The following is a 22,388-nucleotide window of genomic DNA, read 5'->3' on the forward strand; positions in this document are numbered from 1 at the left end:
TGGGACTAATAAAGGATTATCTTATCTTATCTTATTATCGCAAACATGCTTTACATGTTCGCTCTTCGGGGTGGGTGTGTTACGTGTGAGCACCTTGTGCGTGTTTTTTTCTCTCTCGCTCTCTATCTCTTCTGCACCACTCGGTCTATCTTTCACCTTATAGGTGGATCGGGGTGTCATTCATCAACCAACAACGCTTATCACTTACTGGCCAATCAGAGGGTATGTCTGGACCAAGAGAGGGGTGGGACTTCGTGTTCAAAAGCTGCATAGCGGCACTTGCTCAGAAGCCTTTGGCTCGCTTGTTGTTGTGTTCACGCTGTGATGCTCGATTAGATATCCCTGGTTAGTCGTTGTGTCCCAGTTTAGCTCTTTGCTGTTATATGTACGTTATCGTTATATGTATTGTTGTTGTCATTGTTAACCTTTTGGTATTGGTTGTTGTTACTCTCTCCCCATTCTTCCCACTATGTTTGAGCTGGTTTCCTGCTGGGAGGAAGAACAGTTTAGGACGTGCGCACACTTACACTGCCACATGTAGGTAGTCTAAGTGTCTAGACACACTAGTTTAGAGGCGGGTACCACCCCCTGTACTTTTGGTCTAGTTTAGCTTAGAGTAGCAGTCAGCTCTTTTATTTTGTTAGACAAGATACAAAAAAACAAGCTAGTGTAGTTCTTTTGTTATTTTCTTTTCTTTGGTGCCTGTCTGTTTCTCTCCCAGGCTGGACCAGTTATTCAACGTCCTAGTGTTTGTTGTCTTGATGTTTTGTAAATATTTGTGTCCATTGTATACTGTTGTGTATGACTGTGGATGTCCTTGAATTAAATCTGATTTCTGTATACTACTGTATATCCCCACACTCTCCCCTGGACTGTAGCCTTTTTTGGGAATGTAACCACACAACTCAGGCCAGGCACACATCCAGTCAGCACCCAAAACCTGTACCAGTTCCTGGGTTTTGACACCAATGTAATGTTTGCTGGATGTGATAAGGGAGAGAAAGGACATGGCAGCAATAGGTAGCAGTTACTTTAATAAAGTTTCTTCCACACACAGGTCAAAAACATAGCCTAAATACCCACCGCTTTCCTCTGCCCTACTCTCAGTCCAGCAAGTGATGCTAGATTATGCCCCTCTGCCTGCAACATACCCACACTGCCTGACTCAGGCCAGGCACCCATCTGGCCAGTGCCCAACTCCCACGCACCCCTCCCTTGCTTGTTGGCACCACTCTATCCACAGGACCAGCTCTCATGCTCCTTTTTTAGTGAGATCAGTCAGCAGGCTGGTGACGTCCAAATAGTTAGGAACAAACCTATGATAGTAGCCAGTCAGCCCCAGGATCTTGAGTCCCTTGAGTCTTGGGCAGGGGGCAATTGCAGCACTCTTATTAAGAGTGGGGACATACCTGCCCATTGACCCAAGTTGAAGCCTAGATGCGATACCTCCACATGTCCAACAGCGCACTTCTTTGGGATGGCTGTGAGACTAGCTCTGCTCAAGGAATTTAGGATGACTCTCAAATGCTGCATATGCCGCTAATAGTCACCACTATATATGATAATATCTTCCAAGTAGGTAGTGGCATATGTGCCATGAGGGCAGAACATTCAATCCATCAGTCATTGAAAGGTAGCTGGTGCTCCAATCAACCCAAATTGGAGTGTGACAAATTGGTGTAAACCAAATGAAGTAGGGAAAGCTGTTTACGCTCTAGATACTGGAGTAAAGGGGATCTGCTAGTACCCCTTGGTTAAAGCAGAACCTAACCGAACCTAACAGAACCTAACCAATCAAGCAATTCACCAATACATGGAATTGGATAAGCAGCAAATTTAGATACTGCATTGACTTTTCTATAGTCAACACAGAAACGAACAGTCCCATCAAGCTTGGGCACAAGCACCAAGGGGCTGCTCCAGTCATTGTGTGACTCCTCGATTGCATCCATCTTGAGCATGGACCTAATGTCTTCCCCAATCACACTTCTGGGTAGGTGGTATGGATGGGTGCAAGGAGTCTCAATGTGGTAGTCTATGAGGTGAGTATGGTGAAGTAGAGGTTAAAGTATATCAGAAAATTTTCTCTGGAATTAACATCGCCCAAGCCACAGTGACCACATTCTTTCATGGTTTTAAGAGACTGAAGCAGTGTATTTGCAGTGCATCGCCTCTATCTAATCATTTCGCCTCATAGTCGACTTCCCTCACCCTCCTGTCACCTCAAATGGTCCTTGCTACTTGCAGAGCTCAAAGTGGGGAGTAATACAAGAACTTTTTCCACTGGTGTAAACTCACATAGTTGGGTGCCCCTGCTGCATGCACAGCTTTTGCCTGGAACAAATTCTCTGGAGTTAAGTGCTTTAGCATGTGGAGTGTTGCCCTCAGTTCAAGAACATACTGAATTTCATTTTTGCTGTTTGAAGATCTCTTCTCCCAACTTTTATGAATGATGTCAAGAACACCACGAGGCTGTCATCTGTATAATAATTCAAATGGGAAAAATCCCATGGAGGCTTGTGGGACCTCTTGCACAGCAAACAACAGGGGTTCTAGCTGGCACTCCCAGTTTCTAGCATCTTCGTGAACAAACTTTAAATCATATTCTTAAGGGTCTTGCTAAACTATTTGACCAGTCCATCCATTTGGAGATAGTAAACTTTAGTATGATTTGATTTGATTCCCAATAATTTGTATAGCTTGTGTAGTGTTCATGACAAAATGATGTGCCCTGATCAGTCCAAATCTCTTTCATTAAATATGGGAATTCACTACTGTGTGAAAGAGTGAGCAAATAGTGCAACAATTCAAGAATTGAATAATGTTTCTTAACATAAACTAAAGAATTTGGAGATTATCACCTACAGTACATAATATAAGAATTCAGAGAAATATCTAAAATCTCTAAAACCTATACTGGGTGCCCATGATCTTTGGGCCTTTAGGCAGCATGGCATTAAAACCAGACACAATTTTGTTGTGTAAATCACTCCATGGGTTCAGGAACACTTCTGAAAAGCACTGCACAGTTTGTCGTTGCATCCACAAATGCAACTTAAAACCCTACCATGCAAAGAAAAAACAATATAGAATCAAGATTCAAAAATGCAATCACCTTCTCTAGGCCCAAGCTTATTTAAGGTGGACTACGGTGAAGTGGAGAAGTGTCCTGTGTTTTGACCAAAGAATATTTTAAATTCTTTCTGGAAATCACGCACAGACACTGCATCGTTCAGGCTAAAGAGGAGAGGGACTGTCCGGCTTGTTATTAACACACTATTCAAACGGCAGCATCCATGACTGTATGGGGTTGCACTAGTGTACAAGGCATGGGTGACACAATTGTGAAAGCACCATTCATGCTGAATGACATTTACAGGTTTTGGAGCAACATATGCTATCATCCAGATGACATCTTTTTCAAGGAAGGCCTTGCTTATTTCAGCAAGACAATGTCAAACCACTTTCTACACATATTACAACAGCTTGGTTCTGCAGTATGGATGTTAAATGGCCTGTCTGCAGTCCAGATCTGTCACCCATTGAAAACATTTTGCACATTATGAAATGCAAAATAAAACAAAGGGGACCCAAACTGTTGAGCAGCTAAAATCCCATATCAAGCAAAAACGGGCAAACATTTTACTTTCAAAAGTACAACAATTGGTCTCTTTGACTCCCAAATGCTTGCACAATGATGTTAGAAGAGCTGATGCAATACTGCAGGACATGTTCTTTTTCTTTTTTGAAACATGGTACCAAAATTCAATGCAGAATGAGCATACATTTTTCAAAAAAACAATACAGTTTTCTTAGTTTCAGCATAAGAAATTTGTACTATTTTACTTCTACCACTATTACTACTATTACTACTACTATTATTTTAAATGATTTGTACATCATTGCATTCTTTTTTTATATTTTGCACAGTGACAGTTCCTGGAATTAGAGTTGCAAATAAATGAAAGGATAATCCTTTAATGAAGACCCAATGATTTCTGCAAAACAAAAGAAAATGTAATTTCATTCATTCATTATTATTTCTGATAACATCATCATGCTTGTTGAATTTAAATTCTGCAAGTGTTGTAGTAGTATTTCATTTCATTACACTTGATTGGAAACAGAAGTGTTAAATTCTGAAATGCCCAACAGAAAACTGCCTAGTCATTTTTTTTTCTCTGTGGTATCTAAATAGATACAGTCAAGCGAACTCTCTCACTGGTTAGATCTTCACAACCTGGACTGAAGGCCTAACATGTCACATTAACCAATGACATTTAGGAACTAACAGTGGAACCAACCAATCCTGTTTTGATTTTCAATGAATGGGGCCAATTTTGTGTTGAAAACAAATGTCACTCTAAGCCTTCTGAAAATCCTAGATATGCCACTGCCTGGAAGAACAAGTGGTGGCCTGAGCAACACATTTCAGTCAGATGTTAGAAATGGAAAATAGCAGCAAACGTTCTTTGTCATGGCTCTGTACTGAAGGACTCACTGTAAGGGATAAGAAAGGAAACAATGTGTAGACATTAAGTTTTCTGAGCTAAAGAAGAAAAGGACAGCATTTAATAATCAGTGTTATGCAACCATTTATCACAAACTGTCATGACAATAAATTACATCATTTAAAACAATATGTAGACAATTATGATAACTCATTATAATTATGAATTGTGTGAAGATAATAAATAAATAAATCAAGTTATCAAGCACAATTTATTAGCTATGAGTTCGGACCATCAAGTGACTATATTAAATGAGTAATAAGAATTAACAAACTATTATTGATTTGGTTTCATGCTAAAAACAACTGATTATTCATTTTACATCACAAGAAAGGATTAATACTTGAAATGGAAGAATTTATCAATGCATAATTTATTAATGCATATGCCTACTGTCCAGCATATCTGTTAAAAAAGTACAAAACAAAAATGTTTCAACGACAGCAATATGTAACTACATAATTATTAACAGCATAAAACTATTAAATTATGATTGAGTTTCATAGGGGCCAGTTAGATAACTGTTGTTTAATTTATTATTTGTTTTGTATTTCTTTCAAAACATTTGGTACACAAGCTGAACACTACTAAAGAATGAATTTCACTGTGTTATTCACTTTCATTATATCGATTAGTTTAGCAGTTAGGCAAATGTAGAAATGTAGAGTCAATTGTTCATTTCATCGTTATCAGTAAAGGAAATAGCTTCAACTACTTTCCTGTAGAGTCAAATCCACCTGATAGCATAAGACACCACGGTCCTTAAAGTAGGCATGTTCTGGCCTTTTATGAATCTCTGCTCTAGCCTGAGATTCACTCCCTTTCATGTAGACTCCAAAATGGCTACTTCAACTTAAATTATTCTCTTAGGTAGTCTGATCTAGGCATAAGACAACTTAAACACTTCTTAATGCTTGCTGAGTGTAGCATGACTGTCATAATAATAATTCAAACTTAAGCATAACAGTAATAGTATTACAGATTCTTCTTCATATTTCATGGACTACACTATGATTTCAGGCAATCCTAATCAGGAAGATTTTTTGCACAGAGCAAATTTGCTTTCTAAATCCTAGTTTTAATAAAAATTAGCATAGGTTTCACTTAATATTTAACTGCAGAGGTTCCACAAAGTCACATTGCTTTATACAGCAATTAGCCTGCATAGTTTCCTTTCATAACAAAAACTCAAATCAACATTTTCAAAATGTTCATTTTAGCAAACAGAGTGCTATATTCCATTACAAGTTACAAGGGTATGATCCTTACACGTTTTATTAATTGCAGAAAATGGTGTCTTATTTCTTTGGTTCTCAGGCCATAAATGATTGGGTTGCAGCAGCTTGGAAAAAGTAAGTACATTGTACTCAGAAACACACGGCTGCTTGGAGAGAAATCATTCCTTATTCTGTAGGACAAAAATGCAATCAAGGCGAAGGCTATAGTAAATGTAATGACAATGATATGAGTAACACAAGTATTCATAGCCTTCAAATTGGTCTTGCCAGATTTCAGAACAGAGATTAAAATTATTACATAAGACACAGCAATGAAAAGAAAATCTACAGTCAGTATTAGGAAAGCAGTTAAAAGTCCTACCAAGCTGTTAATAGAAATGTCTCCACATGCCAAGTGAACCAACGCCATGTGCTCACAGAAACAGTGATCTATCACATTTGTTGCACAGTAAAACCGTTTTCCAGCCAGACAAACAATTGTGGTAATCAGGACCCCATTTCTGATTAAAGGCACTATAATGAACTTTAAAAAATTGGAGACTTCTATATGCTTGTGATAAAATAGTGGTCTGCAGATAGCAAAGTAACGATCCAGTGCCATACATAACAATAATGTGGACTGGCATGATTCATTATAATGAATGAAAAACATTTGTATTAAACAACCCAGCAGAGAAATCCCATTCCAGCCAAATAACAAGCTGAGCAACATGTGTGGTACAAACAGCACTGGTCCACCCAAGTCCACAACTGCCATAAGACCAATCAGTACAAACATAGGAGAGTGCAGAGCCCTGTTAGATATTACTACATACAACAGCATACAGTTTGCTACAATAGACAACAAAAACATTAGAAAATACGGAATGAATAGCAGAGGTCTCCATTCTCCTAAAGCATAAAAGCCATTCAGTTTAAACTCTGTGAAAGAAATGTTCTGCACAAAAATGTCTAGCATGTTTCTCACCTTCTTGGTACAGACATTATTCTACACAAATTCAAATACAGTATTCAAAACAGTACTTAGTTGATTTTTAATTGCTTTGTCATTCATTTAAAAATATACATATATAAAAAGGCATGAATATCCCAGACCGTGTCAGCTGCACAGATAAAAGATTGATAAAACAGAGGGATAAAAATCATCATATGCAATACAAAATAATGATCAAAATCTTTGATGAACAATAGCTGGCGATGGCAGTGGAGAAGATGGAAGCTTGATCTTAAACTTAAATGTTTAATGAAGGCTTATCAACTGTCTCTAGGTCTAAATAAAGCCTGTTGTGTTCCCACGAGGAGCTAATCCACAAACATTTACCATCTACTCAACAGTGGTCACTTTCCTTGCAAGAAAAATAACTAAGAAAAGAAATGATTCAACTGAAGAACATATTTTTTACATAGCTATTTTATATGTGTGCGTGTGTGTGTGTGAAATGATTAATTACTATTAGTGTTATGTACTTGTACCTGTCTTTAAACAGAATATATGGACAATTGAGTTAATGCAGAAGGGTCAGATGCTCATTCAGCAGATCCCCGTGAGGAAAACAGATGCTATTTCTTTTCTTGCAGAGTCAAATCCACCTCATTTATTTCAAGTTTCATAAAACTGATAGCACCATTCTTAAAAAGAATGGTATGGGCTTTTATGGACCTCTACTCTTAGTTGATATTCAGTCTTTTTATATAGAGGCCAAAATAAGTACTGCCACCTGTCCTGTATGCCTGGCAGATATCGAAAAATAATTAGCACAATATATTCTATTAAAAAAAAATTTAATCTGAGAAGTGTACGACCCTGCATACTTCTTAAATATGAAGCCCAGTTGAGTTTCCCAAAGTGTTTTTCAAGCTGTTTAATGGTAAATTAGTCTTCTCCAAATCTCTCACTTCTTTTATCAAAATGGCAATTAGCACCTTTTATACATTGCAATCAGGTTGCTTGTGCATCATCGACAAAATCTATTTACATCAGCCTAATGCCCAGATCGACTGTCTTGTAATAAAAATTATACCGTAATCATATGTTTCATATGAATTGCTGTATGTTGCAATTTGCCACACTTTAAAGCATAAAGATTGTTTAGGAGGACGATGGGCTGACAGCCGATGACTTTTCACTGCACATCACACTGTTTGTTGTAGCTTGTGCTTGATGTGCAAAGACAAAGAGCCGAAGCAGAGAGACGGAAGATGTGATGACGGTTTCTACTATGGCATAGAACTGGATCAGCACTGCTTGAGGCAGCCCAAGCTTCTTAAGCCGTCACAGGAAAAACAAGCTCTACTGGGCCTTCTTTGTGACTGCAGCGCTGGGTGTGGGGTGTTGTACGGAAATTTCTTGCACTCTGCTCTGCTGACTGCATATCAGTGTACTTCCAGTGGAGGCAGAGCTCATCTCCACAGTTTTCCTGTGTTTAATTAGATCATTAGCTCTGCACTGACTCCAGCCAAGTTACTTCCTCCCGGTCCATGGACTAGTCATAGTTTAAAACGAGACTGACCATGACAAGTGTCATCATCAAACTTAAGAAGTTTAACAGAGTCACTGTCAGAAGTGCAGTCACTGATGTAGAGAGTCATGCAGGAAAGAGAAACCTGGTCACCCAACCTGACACACTGCTTCCGGTTAGATTTGAAGCTATGGATCCAGTAGCAAGTTTATCTAGAACACTGTTTCCAAGAAAGTTGTGCAAAACGCAAATAAAAAACAGAATGCAATGATGTAAATCATACATTTAATTTAAAAATGGCACAAAGACAACATATCAAATGTTAATACTAAGAAATGTTGTTGTTTCTGAAGAAAATATGCCCAGTTTGAATTTGATGGCAGCAACGTTTCCAAAAAAAGTCAGGACAGGTGTAACAAAATACTGGTAAAACTGTGTAATGTTACAAAATAAAAAAATCTTTGTGGAACATCTCATAACTAATTTGATTAATTGGCAACAGGTCAGTAACATGATTGGGTATAAAAGAGAACTGCTGCTTTATTCAATGCATACTTTGCCCTTTTGTTTGCATCTGTAACGCGGGCGATGAGGCAGACGCATGTGCAGAGGTAAGCGACTTTTATTAATGGCAAATCCAGGGTCATGGTCAAAACGGTCCAGGGCCGAATAGCCAATACAGACAGATCGGGGGACAGACATGACAAACCAGAATCAAACAACAAACAGAGACCGAGACATCAAACAAACAAACACCGGCAAACACAAGAGGCAAACACAGGGCTTAAATACACAGGGATAACGAGGGTCAGGTGAAAACAATCAGGGGAGGAGTCACCAAACAAGGGGCAGGACTTAAACCAAAACAAAACGCACATGGACCGGACTGGGAGGGGCCAATCGTGACAGCATCATGGTCACCACTTCTACGAGCCTCTTCCTTGGCTGTGTGCAGTGTTTTGTCTTCTCTGGTGGGGCAGCTGATCAATACATTTATAATTCAGTACTAACAATAGTAATGATACTACTACTAGTAGGTTAGTAGTTAATTAGTGGTAATACTACTACTACTACTACTACTACTACTAATAATAATAATAATAATGTCACATGCTCCACTAGTGACATGGATAAATATATTTTAGCATTGTTCATACTTTTCGGACCATGTATTGATTTCCAGTCACCGGAACCCAAACATTCAACTTAAAGAGCAATTTATTTTCTGTAAAGAGCAATAAATTGCTCTGTTTTTCAATCATGATTTTGTAAACTGGCCTACCAAAGCTCTGGGAAGTCAGATACAGCCCAGTGTTTATTGCCTTATCACTAGATTACTTTATATTACATTGTTTTTATATAGCTATTACTCAGAGTATTACACAACTTAATGTATTAGATGTATTACACTTTTTAAAATTTTCTTGAATGTTCATTGTAAGATACATAGTGCAACTATCTATACCATGGACTGCAAGGATATGCTTTATATGCTTAAATAAATTCAGAATATTATGCTGTATTTCTTTTATCCTTAGTCCCTAACTGACTAGGTTGTAGAAGCTTGTTATCACAACACACTGTGTCACGTCTGCAGCCACCAGTTTCCCTCTGTGCCAACAGAGGTCTCTCTCACCTCAGCACTGAGCCTCTAGGTCACACCTGTACCTAATCAGATGATATTTTGCAAACTACTTAAGATGTCTGCACACACTCATTGTGAATTTGCTTGGTTATGTTCCACAATTCTGAGCATTGTCTCATGTATAGTTCCTCTGGTTCTGACCTTGTGCTTTCTGGTCTAGAATGTGAGCAATGAATTCTGAGTTTGGACTGTTGCTTTTGATTTGCATGTGGTTTTGATTCTCTCTAAAATCAATAACTTTTTTGCCATGGGTTTAATAAACCCTGATTGTAGAGCTGATTGGTACACATGGCTGCTAAAATGATACTACAAAAGATGTTTTTATTAACAGGAGCATTATGGCCTTTAATGGACCTCTTCTCTTTACTGAGACTTTAAATGAAGCTCTTCTGCATCCTCTCATTGCAGAATTTGACTCACACCTGCCGTCTCTTCAGCTGTCTGCCTGCTTCTTCTGCCCAGTCATCCCCCCCTGACATATAAAGCTGGCTGACATGCCAAGTTTCACACAACATAACTATTCGGTCTCAGCTCTTCCCACCTGGCAGCCTCAGTCTCGAGCTTTGGCGCTTTGCAAGGCTTCAAAGCACTCACACCCACGAGTCTCATCCTCATTGCACCTCTGGCTGACCTGTGACCAATGACCACTGACCCATGAGCAAATTATACCACTCTGTCTCAACTCCACTGGGGGTAAAATAATGCTGCTCCTTGCTTATTCCTCGCTCGCACATCAGAGAAACCCACTCCATGTCTGCTCCATGTGATCCATTCTTGTATTTATTTTATGTCTTGATTTTATATCTACTTTTTCAGAGGGTTCTAAAAAAATATATGACAAGGGTAAACAAATGCACATGCTTTTAACACACTCTTCTTTAACATTCTTTTTTTTTTTTTATTGAGGAATAAAAGCAAAACAGACATATCTAGTAGTTCCACACATTCAAAAGCTTCCTCTTTTTTTCCCCTTGCTTATTTTCCACAAAAAGATGTACACAGACACACACACACACACACACACTATCAGACTCAAAAGAAAACAATTAAAAAAAAACAAAACAAAAAAATTCAATCCCCTCAGTCAGCTGGCACAACCTGAAGTTAATTAAAATATATATAAAAAGGATTCCATTTGGGATAAAATGTTTTAGTATTGCCTTTCAAGGTGGACCTTATCTTTTCCATACTAAAAAAATGTATGACATCCCGGAGCCACATTGAAATGGAAGGGGGTTTTGAAGACTTCCATAGTAGCAATATGCGGCGTCTTGCCAATAGAGACGTAAATGCTATAACATCCGACTGAGCTCTGTCGAGCAAAGGTAAATTAGTGGAAAATCCAAATATTGCAATGAAAGGGTTTTTATTAATGTTGATTCCTAAAACCTTTGTCATAATCTTAAAATATTGAGACCAAAATTTATGTAAAGAAGGACAGAAAAAGAACATGTGACTTAAGATACATGGAGCAGCATCACATTTATCACATTGATCATTGACAGCATTCGGATAATATCTGGATAGCTGAGACTTGGATAGATGGGTTCTATGTAATACCTTGAAATGAATCAACTGAAGTCTTGCAAAAAACGAACTTGAGCGTACTTTGTGGTGTTACTATGGCGTTGTCCCACCATTGCTCTGTGAAAGTAGTACCTAGCTCATGTTCCCAAGCACTTTTAATTTTAGTAAGAGAGTGCTTATCTAAAGCCATGATATGAGAGTAAATCTTAGATATTATAGATTTCTGAAAGGGGTTCCAAGTCAAAAGGTCATCCCATGATTGTGTGATGGGAAGACATGTATAATTTGGAAAAAGGGATGAGACACAGTGTCTGAATTGTAAATATCTAAACAAACGAGATAACGAGGTAAATTAAAATCTGCAGCTAACTGAGCAAAACTGTAAAAAGTACCATCCTTATAAAGGTCACGAAAAGATCTGATACCTCTCTCATGCCATGTCACAGCAGGGGGAAATAGATGATTTTCCAGTATAGGCATCGATAAAGAAGGAGATTAGAAAAATTAGGAAGAGCCAGCCCCCCCCATCAAATTTAAATCTCTCTAATAGTAATTTTCTCACTCTAGGAACCTTCCCATCCCATATAAATGAGGTAATAAGCTGATCCAGATTAATTAAAGAACTTTTTCGGCAAGAATAAAGGAATAGCTTGAAACAAGAAAAGAAATTTGGACATAATCATTTTTATAACATTTATTTTAGCGATCAGTGATAGAGGAAGAGATTTCCATCTCTGTAAGTCCTGTTTAAGTTTATTAATTAAAGAAGAAAAATTAGAATGAAAGAGAGAGGACAAAGTGCAAGATACATGAATTGCTAAATATTTGAACCCAGTCAAAGCAAATTGAAAGGGAACAGCAGACTGATTGAGTGATAACGCAAGTGAATTCACTGGGAAACATTCACTTTTCTGTACGTTCACTTTATAACCTGAAAATGAGCCAAACCTCTTCAAAAGCGATAAAATTGGAGGAAGGGAGCTCGCTGGATCAGTCACGTACAGCAACAAGTTGTCAGCGTATAATGATAATTTCAATTCGATACCCGCACGAGATATCCCCTGGAAAGATGAAAGAGATTTCAAGGCAATCGACAAAGGTTCTATAGCAATGGCAAACAATAAAGGAGACAAAGGGCATCCTTGTCTTGTTCCACACGACAACGAGAAATAATCAGAGCGAATATCATTAGTGTGGACACTAGCACGGGGGGAAGTATATAACAATTTCATCCAAGAGATAAATTTGTTCCCAAACCCAAATTTATACAGAGTTGAAAAAAGGTACTTCTTCTTTATCATTCTTATTGCAAAATGGACAGCACAAGAGTGACTAAGCTACTATAGATGTTGATTAGCATATTTTGTATTGTGAACAGTGATGCTGCATTGCACATCTCTACCATTTTCATTCCTCTGACGTTCTTCTTTCTCAGGCTCAAACTCATTTCATCTCTCCCTCCCTTTTTAATTTTTTTCCCCAAAGTTCTCCCCAATTTAAACGTATTCAATTCCATTATCTTGTTAGGACTCCCCAAATCACACAGGCTTCCTCCGAGCTTTACTTATGTTGTGTGATTTTGTGAGATAAGATCAAAAATCATATGATAAGGTATGGTCAGAAAAGAGGCCTGTGTTGATTCTGATATGGATGTAGATAATTTAGGCAGGGAGAAACTGCTGAAGAATGCACCAATTTCTTCTGATAGAGATTAAATGTTTTTTTAAAAAAACCTTAATATATCATTAATAGCTAAGGGGTCCTGAATGATCTTACTGGAAGGATCTGAGATTTCTGTAATTATTGATTTCTCCATTTCCTGTTTTAATTGATTTGCTAAATTTTTACCAGTTTCATTTCCAAATTCACATCGCTGTTGTCCAAGCATGCCCTGATGGCCTGTTCAGTCTTCTTGTGTGGTACATTGTCATTTACTACATGAATTACTAAGTTTGTATTATACACCTTATTCTGTAGCATTTGTTCTTTTGCTGGGTCTTCTTTTTTTTTTCTTTTTTTTTATTAGAAAAATTATGAAATTATTTTTTCATCACAACTTTTGTGTTTTCCCAAAATGTGCATGCTGTAATGTCAGGATGTTTGTTCATTTCAATAAAGGCTGTCCATTCCTGGTTAAAGTAGTCTAGAAATTCTTTCACTGAGTAAAGCAGCATTAAAGCACCATCTGGGTGGGGGGGTTGATAATCTGCTAGAAAGGTCATGTTGCTTAGAGTGTGATCAGATATAATAATACTCTTAATATCTGAATGAATTATTCTATGTGTAAGAGAGGTTAGACAAACAGATTATGTGGTAATAAGACTTGTGATGAGGGGAATATCATTAGCATTTGGCTGACGCTCTTATCCAGAGCGACTTACAATTTGATCATTTTACACAGGCAGGCCAAGGTGGTGTTAGGAGTCTTGCCCAGGGACTCTTACTGGTATAGTGTAGGGTGTTTGCCCTGGTGGGGATTGAACCCCGTCTACAGTGTAGAAGGCAGAGGTGTTAACCACTACACTATCCCAACCCAACTATCCCAACACATCACTATCAGCTTACTTGGCCATCAACAATTATATCCAATTTCATCACCCTATCACCCAGGCCTACTCATACTACAACCATATGTTGAAGACCTGGTCCAAAATAGCAGGAAGGAGTTATAAAATAGCTAAAGGTTGAAAGAAAGACCATGCTTGGAGCTCCTCTTCCATTCAATAAATGATAAATATATATTATGAATTATAATAACTAAATCTATCTCTACCATCTGTTTCCCATGATGAACTTGTCACACCATCTTGTCTCTTTTCATCAATCCTGTCTAAGACCTACCATCAAGTTCTGAAGCCTTTTATAATTATTATTATAAAAGTTTCAAAACAATGACTGAATGTTGCATTTCACTATTCATAGCCAATTCATAATTAATCATTTAAGTGCACCAGCAGTCAATAAAATGCATTTATGTTCAAGATGCTGCTTGGTCATCCTTGCTGACCTCACAATATACTAGCATTGATCACACTTTATGGACATTCGAGCCACCCCAATCAAGAAATTCAAGTAAATTAACTCAGAGTAATTTATTGTTCTGTACAGAGCAAACTTGTTTTAGTAAAATGGCCTCCTGCCCTATTTATTACATTACTAGCATTGCACTAAGTCAGACAGCTCAAAACTTATTACCTAATTGCTAAATTACTTAATATTACATCGCTTTTATATGGCTATTGCTCAGGTAACAAAAGACAGGCTTTTTTGTGAAAATCTAGACATTTTCAAAATATTTACATTAACATAACATTTCTAATTACAGTGCTATAAAACATATATTACAAGGGTATGATTTTTAGATGTTTTATTAATTTCAGAACATGATTTCTTATTTCTTTTGTTCTCAGTCCATAAATGATTGGGTTGCAGCAGCTTGGAAAAAGTAAGTACATTGTACTCAGAAACACATGGCTGCTTTGAGAGAAATTATTTCTTATTCTATAAGACATAAATGCCATTAAGGCAAAAAGTGTAGTAAATGCAATGACGATTATATGAGTAATACAAGTATTCATAGCCTTCAAATGAGCCTTGCCAGATTTCAGAACAGAGACAAATATAATTATGTAAGACACAGTAATTAAAATAAAATCTACAGCTGGTACTAGGAAAACAGTCATAAGTCCTATCAAGTTGTTTATAGAAATGTCTCCACATGCCAACTGAACCAACGCCATGTGCTCACAAAAACAGTGATCTATCACATCTGTTGCACAGTAAGACAGTCTCCCAGCCAGACAGACTACAGTGGTAATTAGGACCCCATTTTTGATTAAAGGCAGTATAATGTACTTCAAAAAGTTGGTGATTTCCATATGCTTGTGATAAAACAGTGGTCTGCATATAGCAAAGTAACGATCCAGTGCCATACATAACAATATTGTACATTGACAAGATCCAGAATAATGAATGAAAAGCATTTGTATTAAACAACCCAGCAGAGAAATCCCATTCCAGCCAAATAAAAAGCTGAGCAACATGTGTGGTACAAACAGCACTGGTCCACACAAGTCCACAACTGCCATAAGACCAATCAGTACAAACATAGGAGAGTGCAAAGCCCTGTTAGATATTATTACATACAACAGCATAGAGTTTGCTACAATAGACAAAAAAAACATTAGAAAATAAGGAATAAATAGCAGAGGTCTCCATTCTCCCAAATTATGAAAGCCAATCAGTTTGAACTCTGTGAAAGAAATGTTGTGCACAAAAGCGTCCTGCATATTTTCAGCTTTCTGTCACATACATTTAACCCATACTCTAGCAGACATCCATGAAAAACACAGACAAGTCCAGCTAAATAGATAAAAACGGATAAAACACAGAAGCATAAAAAGTTAATTACATGTAATTCAAGGTCTTGGGTCTTAAGATATTCAATGAACAATAGCAATGATGGCAGTGGGACAGAGGGAAGCTCATCCTTAAACTCCACAATGCTGAATGAAAGCTTTTCAAGCTTCTCTTGCTTGAAATATAATCTGTTGTGTTCCCGTGAGTCTCTATCAAAACAATTTACCATTCACCAAGCAGCGGTTCTTCCTATGCCCCATGATTTTATGGGCACCGAAAAGTAATTGTAAAACAAAAACAAAAACTAAAAAAAAAAGAAAAAAGTCGGTGTATCGACTGACTAAATAATACACTTTCTGTGAGGCTGTTTCACATAAAGGTTTCTTTCAAAAACTTTGGTACACAAGGCCAAAACTATGAAAGGCTCCATTTCACTTAGACAGTGCAGCAGTTATCTGTATACTGGGCTAATATAGGAGGGTCAAACTTCGGCCCCTTTTCCACTGCAGGGCCGAACGGTTCTGAGCACCATTCCAGTGGTGTTTCAACATGGACACTTAAAGACAACTCAGCCCTGCCGGGCGGTGCCAATGCTAATGTAGCTAGTTATCCAGCTACAGGTGAAATCCACTGCAGTACAGGCTATTTCACTAACGTTCAAATAACACCCATTTAGAAGATAAAAATGATGAGATCACACAAAGAGACTGGAGTTGGAGTGACAGGCGAAATAAAATGTGTTTTGTGGTGGGTGGTGTGTGCATGATTTGTAGCCTGTTAACAGTTAGCCACTTGTTTGTGTAGTTTTCTTGGACATTTTCTGGTTCAGATTTAGCGGCACAACAAATGCAAAAAGAAACTGTAGTTGATCTCATGAATCTGGACCAGCACAGAACAACCCAGTAGTTTAAAAGCAGTCTTTTATTAAATAGTTCTCTGTGTATATATGTGTGTGTGTGTGTATATGTATATGTATATATATATATATATATATATATATATATGTGTGTGTGTGTGTGTGTGTGTGTGTGTATATAAAATCACGTATGTATGTGTACACATATATACAAACACTGCAGTGCAACTCACTACACGCATTTACACTGCAACTCCTTAGTACTAAGTATGTTGCTCAGTTTGGTAATAGACTCCGTATCAGCAAGTAGAGAGTGCATGCCAAATGCATAAAGCATCACAAAACAGCCACTTCAAAGTAGCCAAAGGAGTAAATGTAGACTTTTCTCACAGAATTTATTTGTCTTTGTAGAAACTATTTTTGCCTAAATTAAAATATCATTTAATAATTTTTTATTGTATTGACAAGTAAAATCAGCAAAAGCTTACCCTTCTGCATATTTTCATGTTCTGAATTTAAAATCTAACAAATATAAATGTACATTCACTGTATTTTTTTTTTAAATAACACTCATATGCACTCATATCTCTGGTAGCTTCTAGATCACCGAGCCTGAAAAAAGACGTACGGACCCAGTAACTACTGAATTACCAAACATATACAGTCATTTTCAGCATTTATATCTGTCCTTAAACATCCAATGCTCTACAAAATCCACAATCAAAAATCTACAAAAACACATGTAAAAGTAGTACTAGAGGCTTGTCATTGTAACAAGTTTCTATAACAACAATAAAAAATATAGGCAGAGAGGCTGAAAAGAAGTCTGACTTTATTAACAGGCCTTCATTTCTAAAGAACAATGAGCAGGGGCTTTTAAACCTAATACATGTTTACATTTGCTGATCTACAAAGGTTTGAAGGAATACATGAGTGATGGTAAACTTTTTGTCTTTGTTGCATTTGCAAAGTATTTTGTTTCTCTCTGTTAAAGGCTTTGATAAACATGACATAATGAGACCTAATGCACTCATTCAGCAAAAAGGACCTCAGTGAAAGTGGGTCAGAATTGGTCCAAATGTCTCGATATGTTATGAAATTTGATCAAGGACCTCCATCAAAGATGTTCACCGAGTTTTATTCAGATTGACCTTTTGACCTTGGTATAATAAGCTGTAGTCTTTAAATGAAAAATTCAAAATACCAGAGAAGGAGTCCAATTTATGACATAACATGTAATTACAAAGTTGTTTTGATCAGTGAACTGAATCAAAGGACATCTCGTATTTATCTGTAGACTTTGCAGTATCATTGTAATAACATTTTCAAGGATTTTAAATGCTTTTGAATGCTAAAGCGTCCCCTATGGGCCAATCAGGATCAAATTTTGCAAACCACATTAGAGTCTCAATTTATAGACATACTTAACATGTTGAGATGATCGGACAAAAGACTGATGAGCTATAGCAATTTAAGCTAGCAGTGTCATGGCTGCAATGATTAAGTGCTGGAGGAAGACCACAATCAGCAAAAAATTTAAATTGTGCTGGATAATTATTAACCTAGAGAGGCAACAGAGTATTTCTAAACCAGTTATGAGAATTTAGCTTAAAATTCCACGGACTAGTTTGAAAAGTGTGACTTTCAAACAATTGTAAAAAACTTTGTGTGTGTTTTTTTTAAAACACTTATGATGACAAAATGGTTTGGAACACTGCACTGCATGAGGTCATCTACGTTATTTGACCAAAAATGAAAATTTATACAAGATATACTTGATTTTCTAGAATAGCGCCTCCCAGTGGCCAAATGTTTTGAAACTTCACAGGTTGTTAGAAGGTGGTGAGATAGAGATAGCTGTCAAGTATCATGAGAATTAGCCAATGATAAGCCTGTCAAATGGTGAATTGTCCTTAAAGCTTCACTTTGAGTCTTACTAGTAGATGGTACTTGCAAAATTTCAACTTGATAGGATTTAAGCATATTAAACATTTACAGCACCTCCTAATGACTTACGCACACAAAAATTTATATGCTACCTCAGAGTCTCATTATGAATAAGCCTGTCAAGTTAAAACATTTTTGGGCAAAGGATTCTTGAGTTCTAGATTTTTCAATTAAATAAGAATTATTTAGATTTTTCCAGAAGGATTCATTTGCATATGGCAGCCATATTGTTTAAAAATTTTTAAATATGCTGGATAATTATCGAGGTTTAGGCTATGCTGAATTTTTTGAGAATTGAATCAAAATTGTAGGACTAGTTTACAAAAGTAGTTTTTGTACATTATGCTAATTAGCTTTTAAAAAGTAGCCAGAGTTTAAATGACAAAGTTGGTCTAAATGACAAAGTTTTTTTGTTGGACCCAAGGAATCAGGAAAAAATGAGGCTTGTCTGTCAAAAATCTGGGGGAGGAGTTAAAGGGCCAAACGCATTGTGGTGTGCAATAGCGCCACCTTTAGACTGATTGGGCTCATGTCATGCGCCTGAGTAAAAGGAAGGACTACTACCTATTGACCAAGTTTCATGTCTGTAGGACTTACAGTTTGGTCTGGGCGATTTGTTTTATCTGAGAAAAAGAATAAGAAAAACTCTAACAAAAACAATAGGGTCCTTCGCACTGGCATGCTTGGACCCTAATAATAACAAAATTTCTGAGTATTACAATTATTAATACAAATACTAATGGCTTTATTATTAGTAGTAGGAGTATTAGTTTGAATACTGTATTTTTCATATGTGGTATTAGCATTTAACGTAACATGTGATCCCATAGCCTAATCTATATATTACTACAAGCTACTCTCATGCCTTGCAGAACCAAAACGTGGACTGCAACACAGCTGCAGCAGAGCTTAAATTTGGTTGGACACTACAATCCAGTTCCTCTCCATGGATCACCACCTTATCGTGGTGGAGGGGTTTGCGTGCTTGAATGATCCTAGGAGCTATATTGTCTGGAGCAAAAGCTCCTGGTAGGGTCTCCCATGGCAAACTGGTCCTAGGTGACATGTCAGACAAAGTGTGATCCATAATAACCCCTATGAGAAGACAAGAACAGGATTTGTGTACCCTGCCCGGATCAGGGTTACCGGGGCCCCACCCTGGAGCCAGGCCTGGAGGAGGGGCTCGCCAGCGAGCGTCTGGTGGCCGGGCATTTACTCATGGTGCCCGGCCGGGCCCAGCCCGAAGGACTTACATGAGTCCCCCCTCCCATCGACCCACCACCAATGGGAGGGGCAGTAGCAGGGGTTCGGTGCTTTGTGGATCGGGCAGTGTCCGAAGGCGTGGGCCTTGGCGTTCTGATCCTCGGTTGCTGAAACTGGCTTTTGGAACTTGGAACGTTACCTCACTGGCGGGGAAGGAGCCTGAGTTGGTGCGCGAGGTTGAGAGATACCGGCTAGATATAGTCGGGCTCACCTCAACACACAGCTTGGGCTCTGGGTCCAATCTCCTTGAGAGGGGCTGGACTTTATTCTTTTCTGGAGTTGCCCATGGTGAGAGGCGACGGGCAGGTGTGGGCTTTCTCATAGCCCCTCGACTCGGTGCCTGTATGTTGGGGTTTTCTCCGGTGGACGAGAGGGTAGCTTCCCTACGCCTTCGGGTTGGGGAACGGGTCCTGACTGCTGTCTGTGCTTATGCACCGAACAGCAGTTCAGAGTACCCAGCCTTCTTAGAGTCCTTGGAAAGGGTGCTTGAAAGTGCTCCTCCTGGAGACTCTATTGTCCTACTGGGGGACTTTAACGCTCACGTGGGCAATGACAGTGAGACCTGGAGGGGTGTGATTGGGAGGAATGGCCTCTCTGATCTGAACCCGAGTGGTGTTCAGTTTTTGGACTTCTGTGCAAACCACAGTTTGTCCATCACGAACACCATGTTTGAACACAAGGATGTCCATAAGTGCACATGGCACCAGGACACCCTAGGCCGCAGTTCATTGATTGACTTTGTAGTCGTGTCATCGGACTTGCGGTCATGTGTTTTGGACACTCGGGTAAAGAGAGGAGCTGAGCTGTCAACTGATCACCACCTGGTGGTGAGTTGGTTCAGGTGGTGGGGGAAGATGCCGGTCAGACCAGGCAAGCCCAAACGTATAGTGAGGGTTTGCTGGGAACGTCTGGCAGAAGAACCTGTCAGATTGATTTTCAACTCACACCTCCGTCAGAACTTTGACCAGATATCGGGGGAGGTGGGGGACATAGACTCAGAATGGGCCATGTTCCGTTCCTCCATTGTTGAAGCGGCTGACTGTAGCTGTGGCCGTAAGGTAGTTGGTGCCTGTCGGGGCGGTAATCCTCGAACCCGGTGGTGGACACCCCAGGTGAGAGATGCCGTCAAGCTGAAGAAGGAGTCCTACCGGGTATGGTTGGCCTGTAGGACACCAGAGGCAGCTGGCAGGTATCGACAGGCAAAGCGATCTGCGGCTTCAGTCGTCGCCAAGGCAAAAACCCGTGTATGGGAGGAGTTTGGTGAGGCCTTGGAAAGTGACTTTAAGTCGGCTCCGAAAAGATTCTGGCAAACCGTCAGGCGACTCAGAAGGGGAAAGCAGTGTGCCACTAGCACTGTATATAGTGGAGATGGTGTGCTGCTGACTTCGACTGAAGACGTCATTGGGCGGTGGAAGGAATACTTTGAGGACCTTCTCAATCCCACCGACACGTTCTCCAGTGAGGAGGCAGAGTCTGGGGACATGGGAATAGGCTTGTCCATTACTGAGGCCGAAGTCGCTAAGGTAGTTAAGAAGCTCCTTGGTGGCAAGGCTCCAGGGGTGGATGAGATTCGCCCTGAGTTCCTCAAGGCTCTGGATGTTGTGGGGCTGTCTTGGCTGACACGCCTTTTCAACATTGCGTGGACATCGGGGGTGGTGCCACTGGATTGGCAGACTGGGGTGGTGGTGCCTCTTTTTAAAAAAGGGGACCGGAGGGTGTGTTCCAACTACAGGGGAATCACACTCCTCAGCCTCCCTGGCAAGGTCTATGCAGGGGTACTGGAGAAGAGAGTCCGGCTTATAGTTGAACTTCGGATCCAGGAGGAGCAGTGCGGGTTCCGTCCTGGTCGTGGAACACTGGACCAACTTTTCACCCTCTCCAGGATTCTGGAGGGTTCATGGGAGTTTGCCCAACCAGTCCACATGTGCTTTGTGGATCTGGAGAAGGCATTCGACTGTGTTCCCCGAGTATTCTGTGGGAGGTGCTTCAGGAGTACAGGGTACATGGCTCTTTGCTACGAGCCATTCAGGCCCTGTACAAACAGAGCAGGAGTTTGGTTCGCATGGCCGGCAGTAAGTCAGACTTGTTCCCAGTGAGAGTTGGACTCCGTCAGGGCTGCCCTTTGTCACCGATTCTATTCATAATTTTTATGGATAGAATTTCTAGGCGCAGTCAAGGGATGGAGGGTGTCCGGTTTGGTGACCTCAGGGTCACATCGCTGCTGTTTGCAGATGATGTGGTCCTATTGGGGACATCAGGCCGCGAACTTCAGCTTTCGCTGGATCGGTTTGCAGCCGAGTGTGAAGCGGCTGGGATGAGAATCAGTACCTCCAAATCCGAGACCATGGTTCTCAGGCGGAAAAGGGTGGAGAGCCCTCTCTGGGTCGGGGATAGGCTCTTGCCTCAAGTGGAGGAGTTCAAGTATCTCGGGGTCTTGTTCACGAGTGATGGTACAAGGGAGCGGGAGATTGACAGGCGGATTGGTGCTGGGTCAGCAGTGATGCGGGCTCTTTACCGGTCTGTTGTGATAAAGAAAGAGCTGAGCCATAAGGCAAGGCTCTCGATTTACCGGTCGATCTACGT

General features: G+C 39.4%; 2 protein-coding genes across 2 annotated transcripts; both read right to left on the reverse strand.

Annotated features, from left to right (window-relative positions):
* Window positions 1-5,759: 5,759 nt before the first annotated feature.
* LOC108440368 (olfactory receptor 52K1-like) lies at window positions 5,760-6,713 on the reverse strand. Its single transcript, XM_017719209.1, has one exon. The coding sequence runs from the start codon at window positions 6,705-6,707 to the stop codon at window positions 5,760-5,762; it is 948 nt and encodes a 315-aa protein (XP_017574698.1). The 5' UTR covers window positions 6,708-6,713.
* Window positions 6,714-14,721: 8,008 nt separating this feature from the next.
* Window positions 14,722-15,669, reverse strand: LOC108440367 (olfactory receptor 52K1-like). Its single transcript, XM_017719208.1, has one exon. The coding sequence runs from the start codon at window positions 15,667-15,669 to the stop codon at window positions 14,722-14,724; it is 948 nt and encodes a 315-aa protein (XP_017574697.1).
* Window positions 15,670-22,388: the final 6,719 nt, after the last annotated feature.

The sequence above is a fragment of the Pygocentrus nattereri genome, chromosome 17 (genome assembly GCF_015220715.1).
Source record: "Pygocentrus nattereri isolate fPygNat1 chromosome 17, fPygNat1.pri, whole genome shotgun sequence".
NCBI lineage: Eukaryota > Metazoa > Chordata > Actinopteri > Characiformes > Serrasalmidae > Pygocentrus > Pygocentrus nattereri.

What these genes read in the sequence shown, in the direction of transcription:
- LOC108440368 (XM_017719209.1), bottom strand. Translation starts at nt 6,707, where the DNA reads ATGCTAGACATTTTTGTGCAGAACATTTCTTTCACAGAGTTTAAACTG.
- LOC108440367 (XM_017719208.1), bottom strand. Translation starts at nt 15,669, where the DNA reads ATGCAGGACGCTTTTGTGCACAACATTTCTTTCACAGAGTTCAAACTG.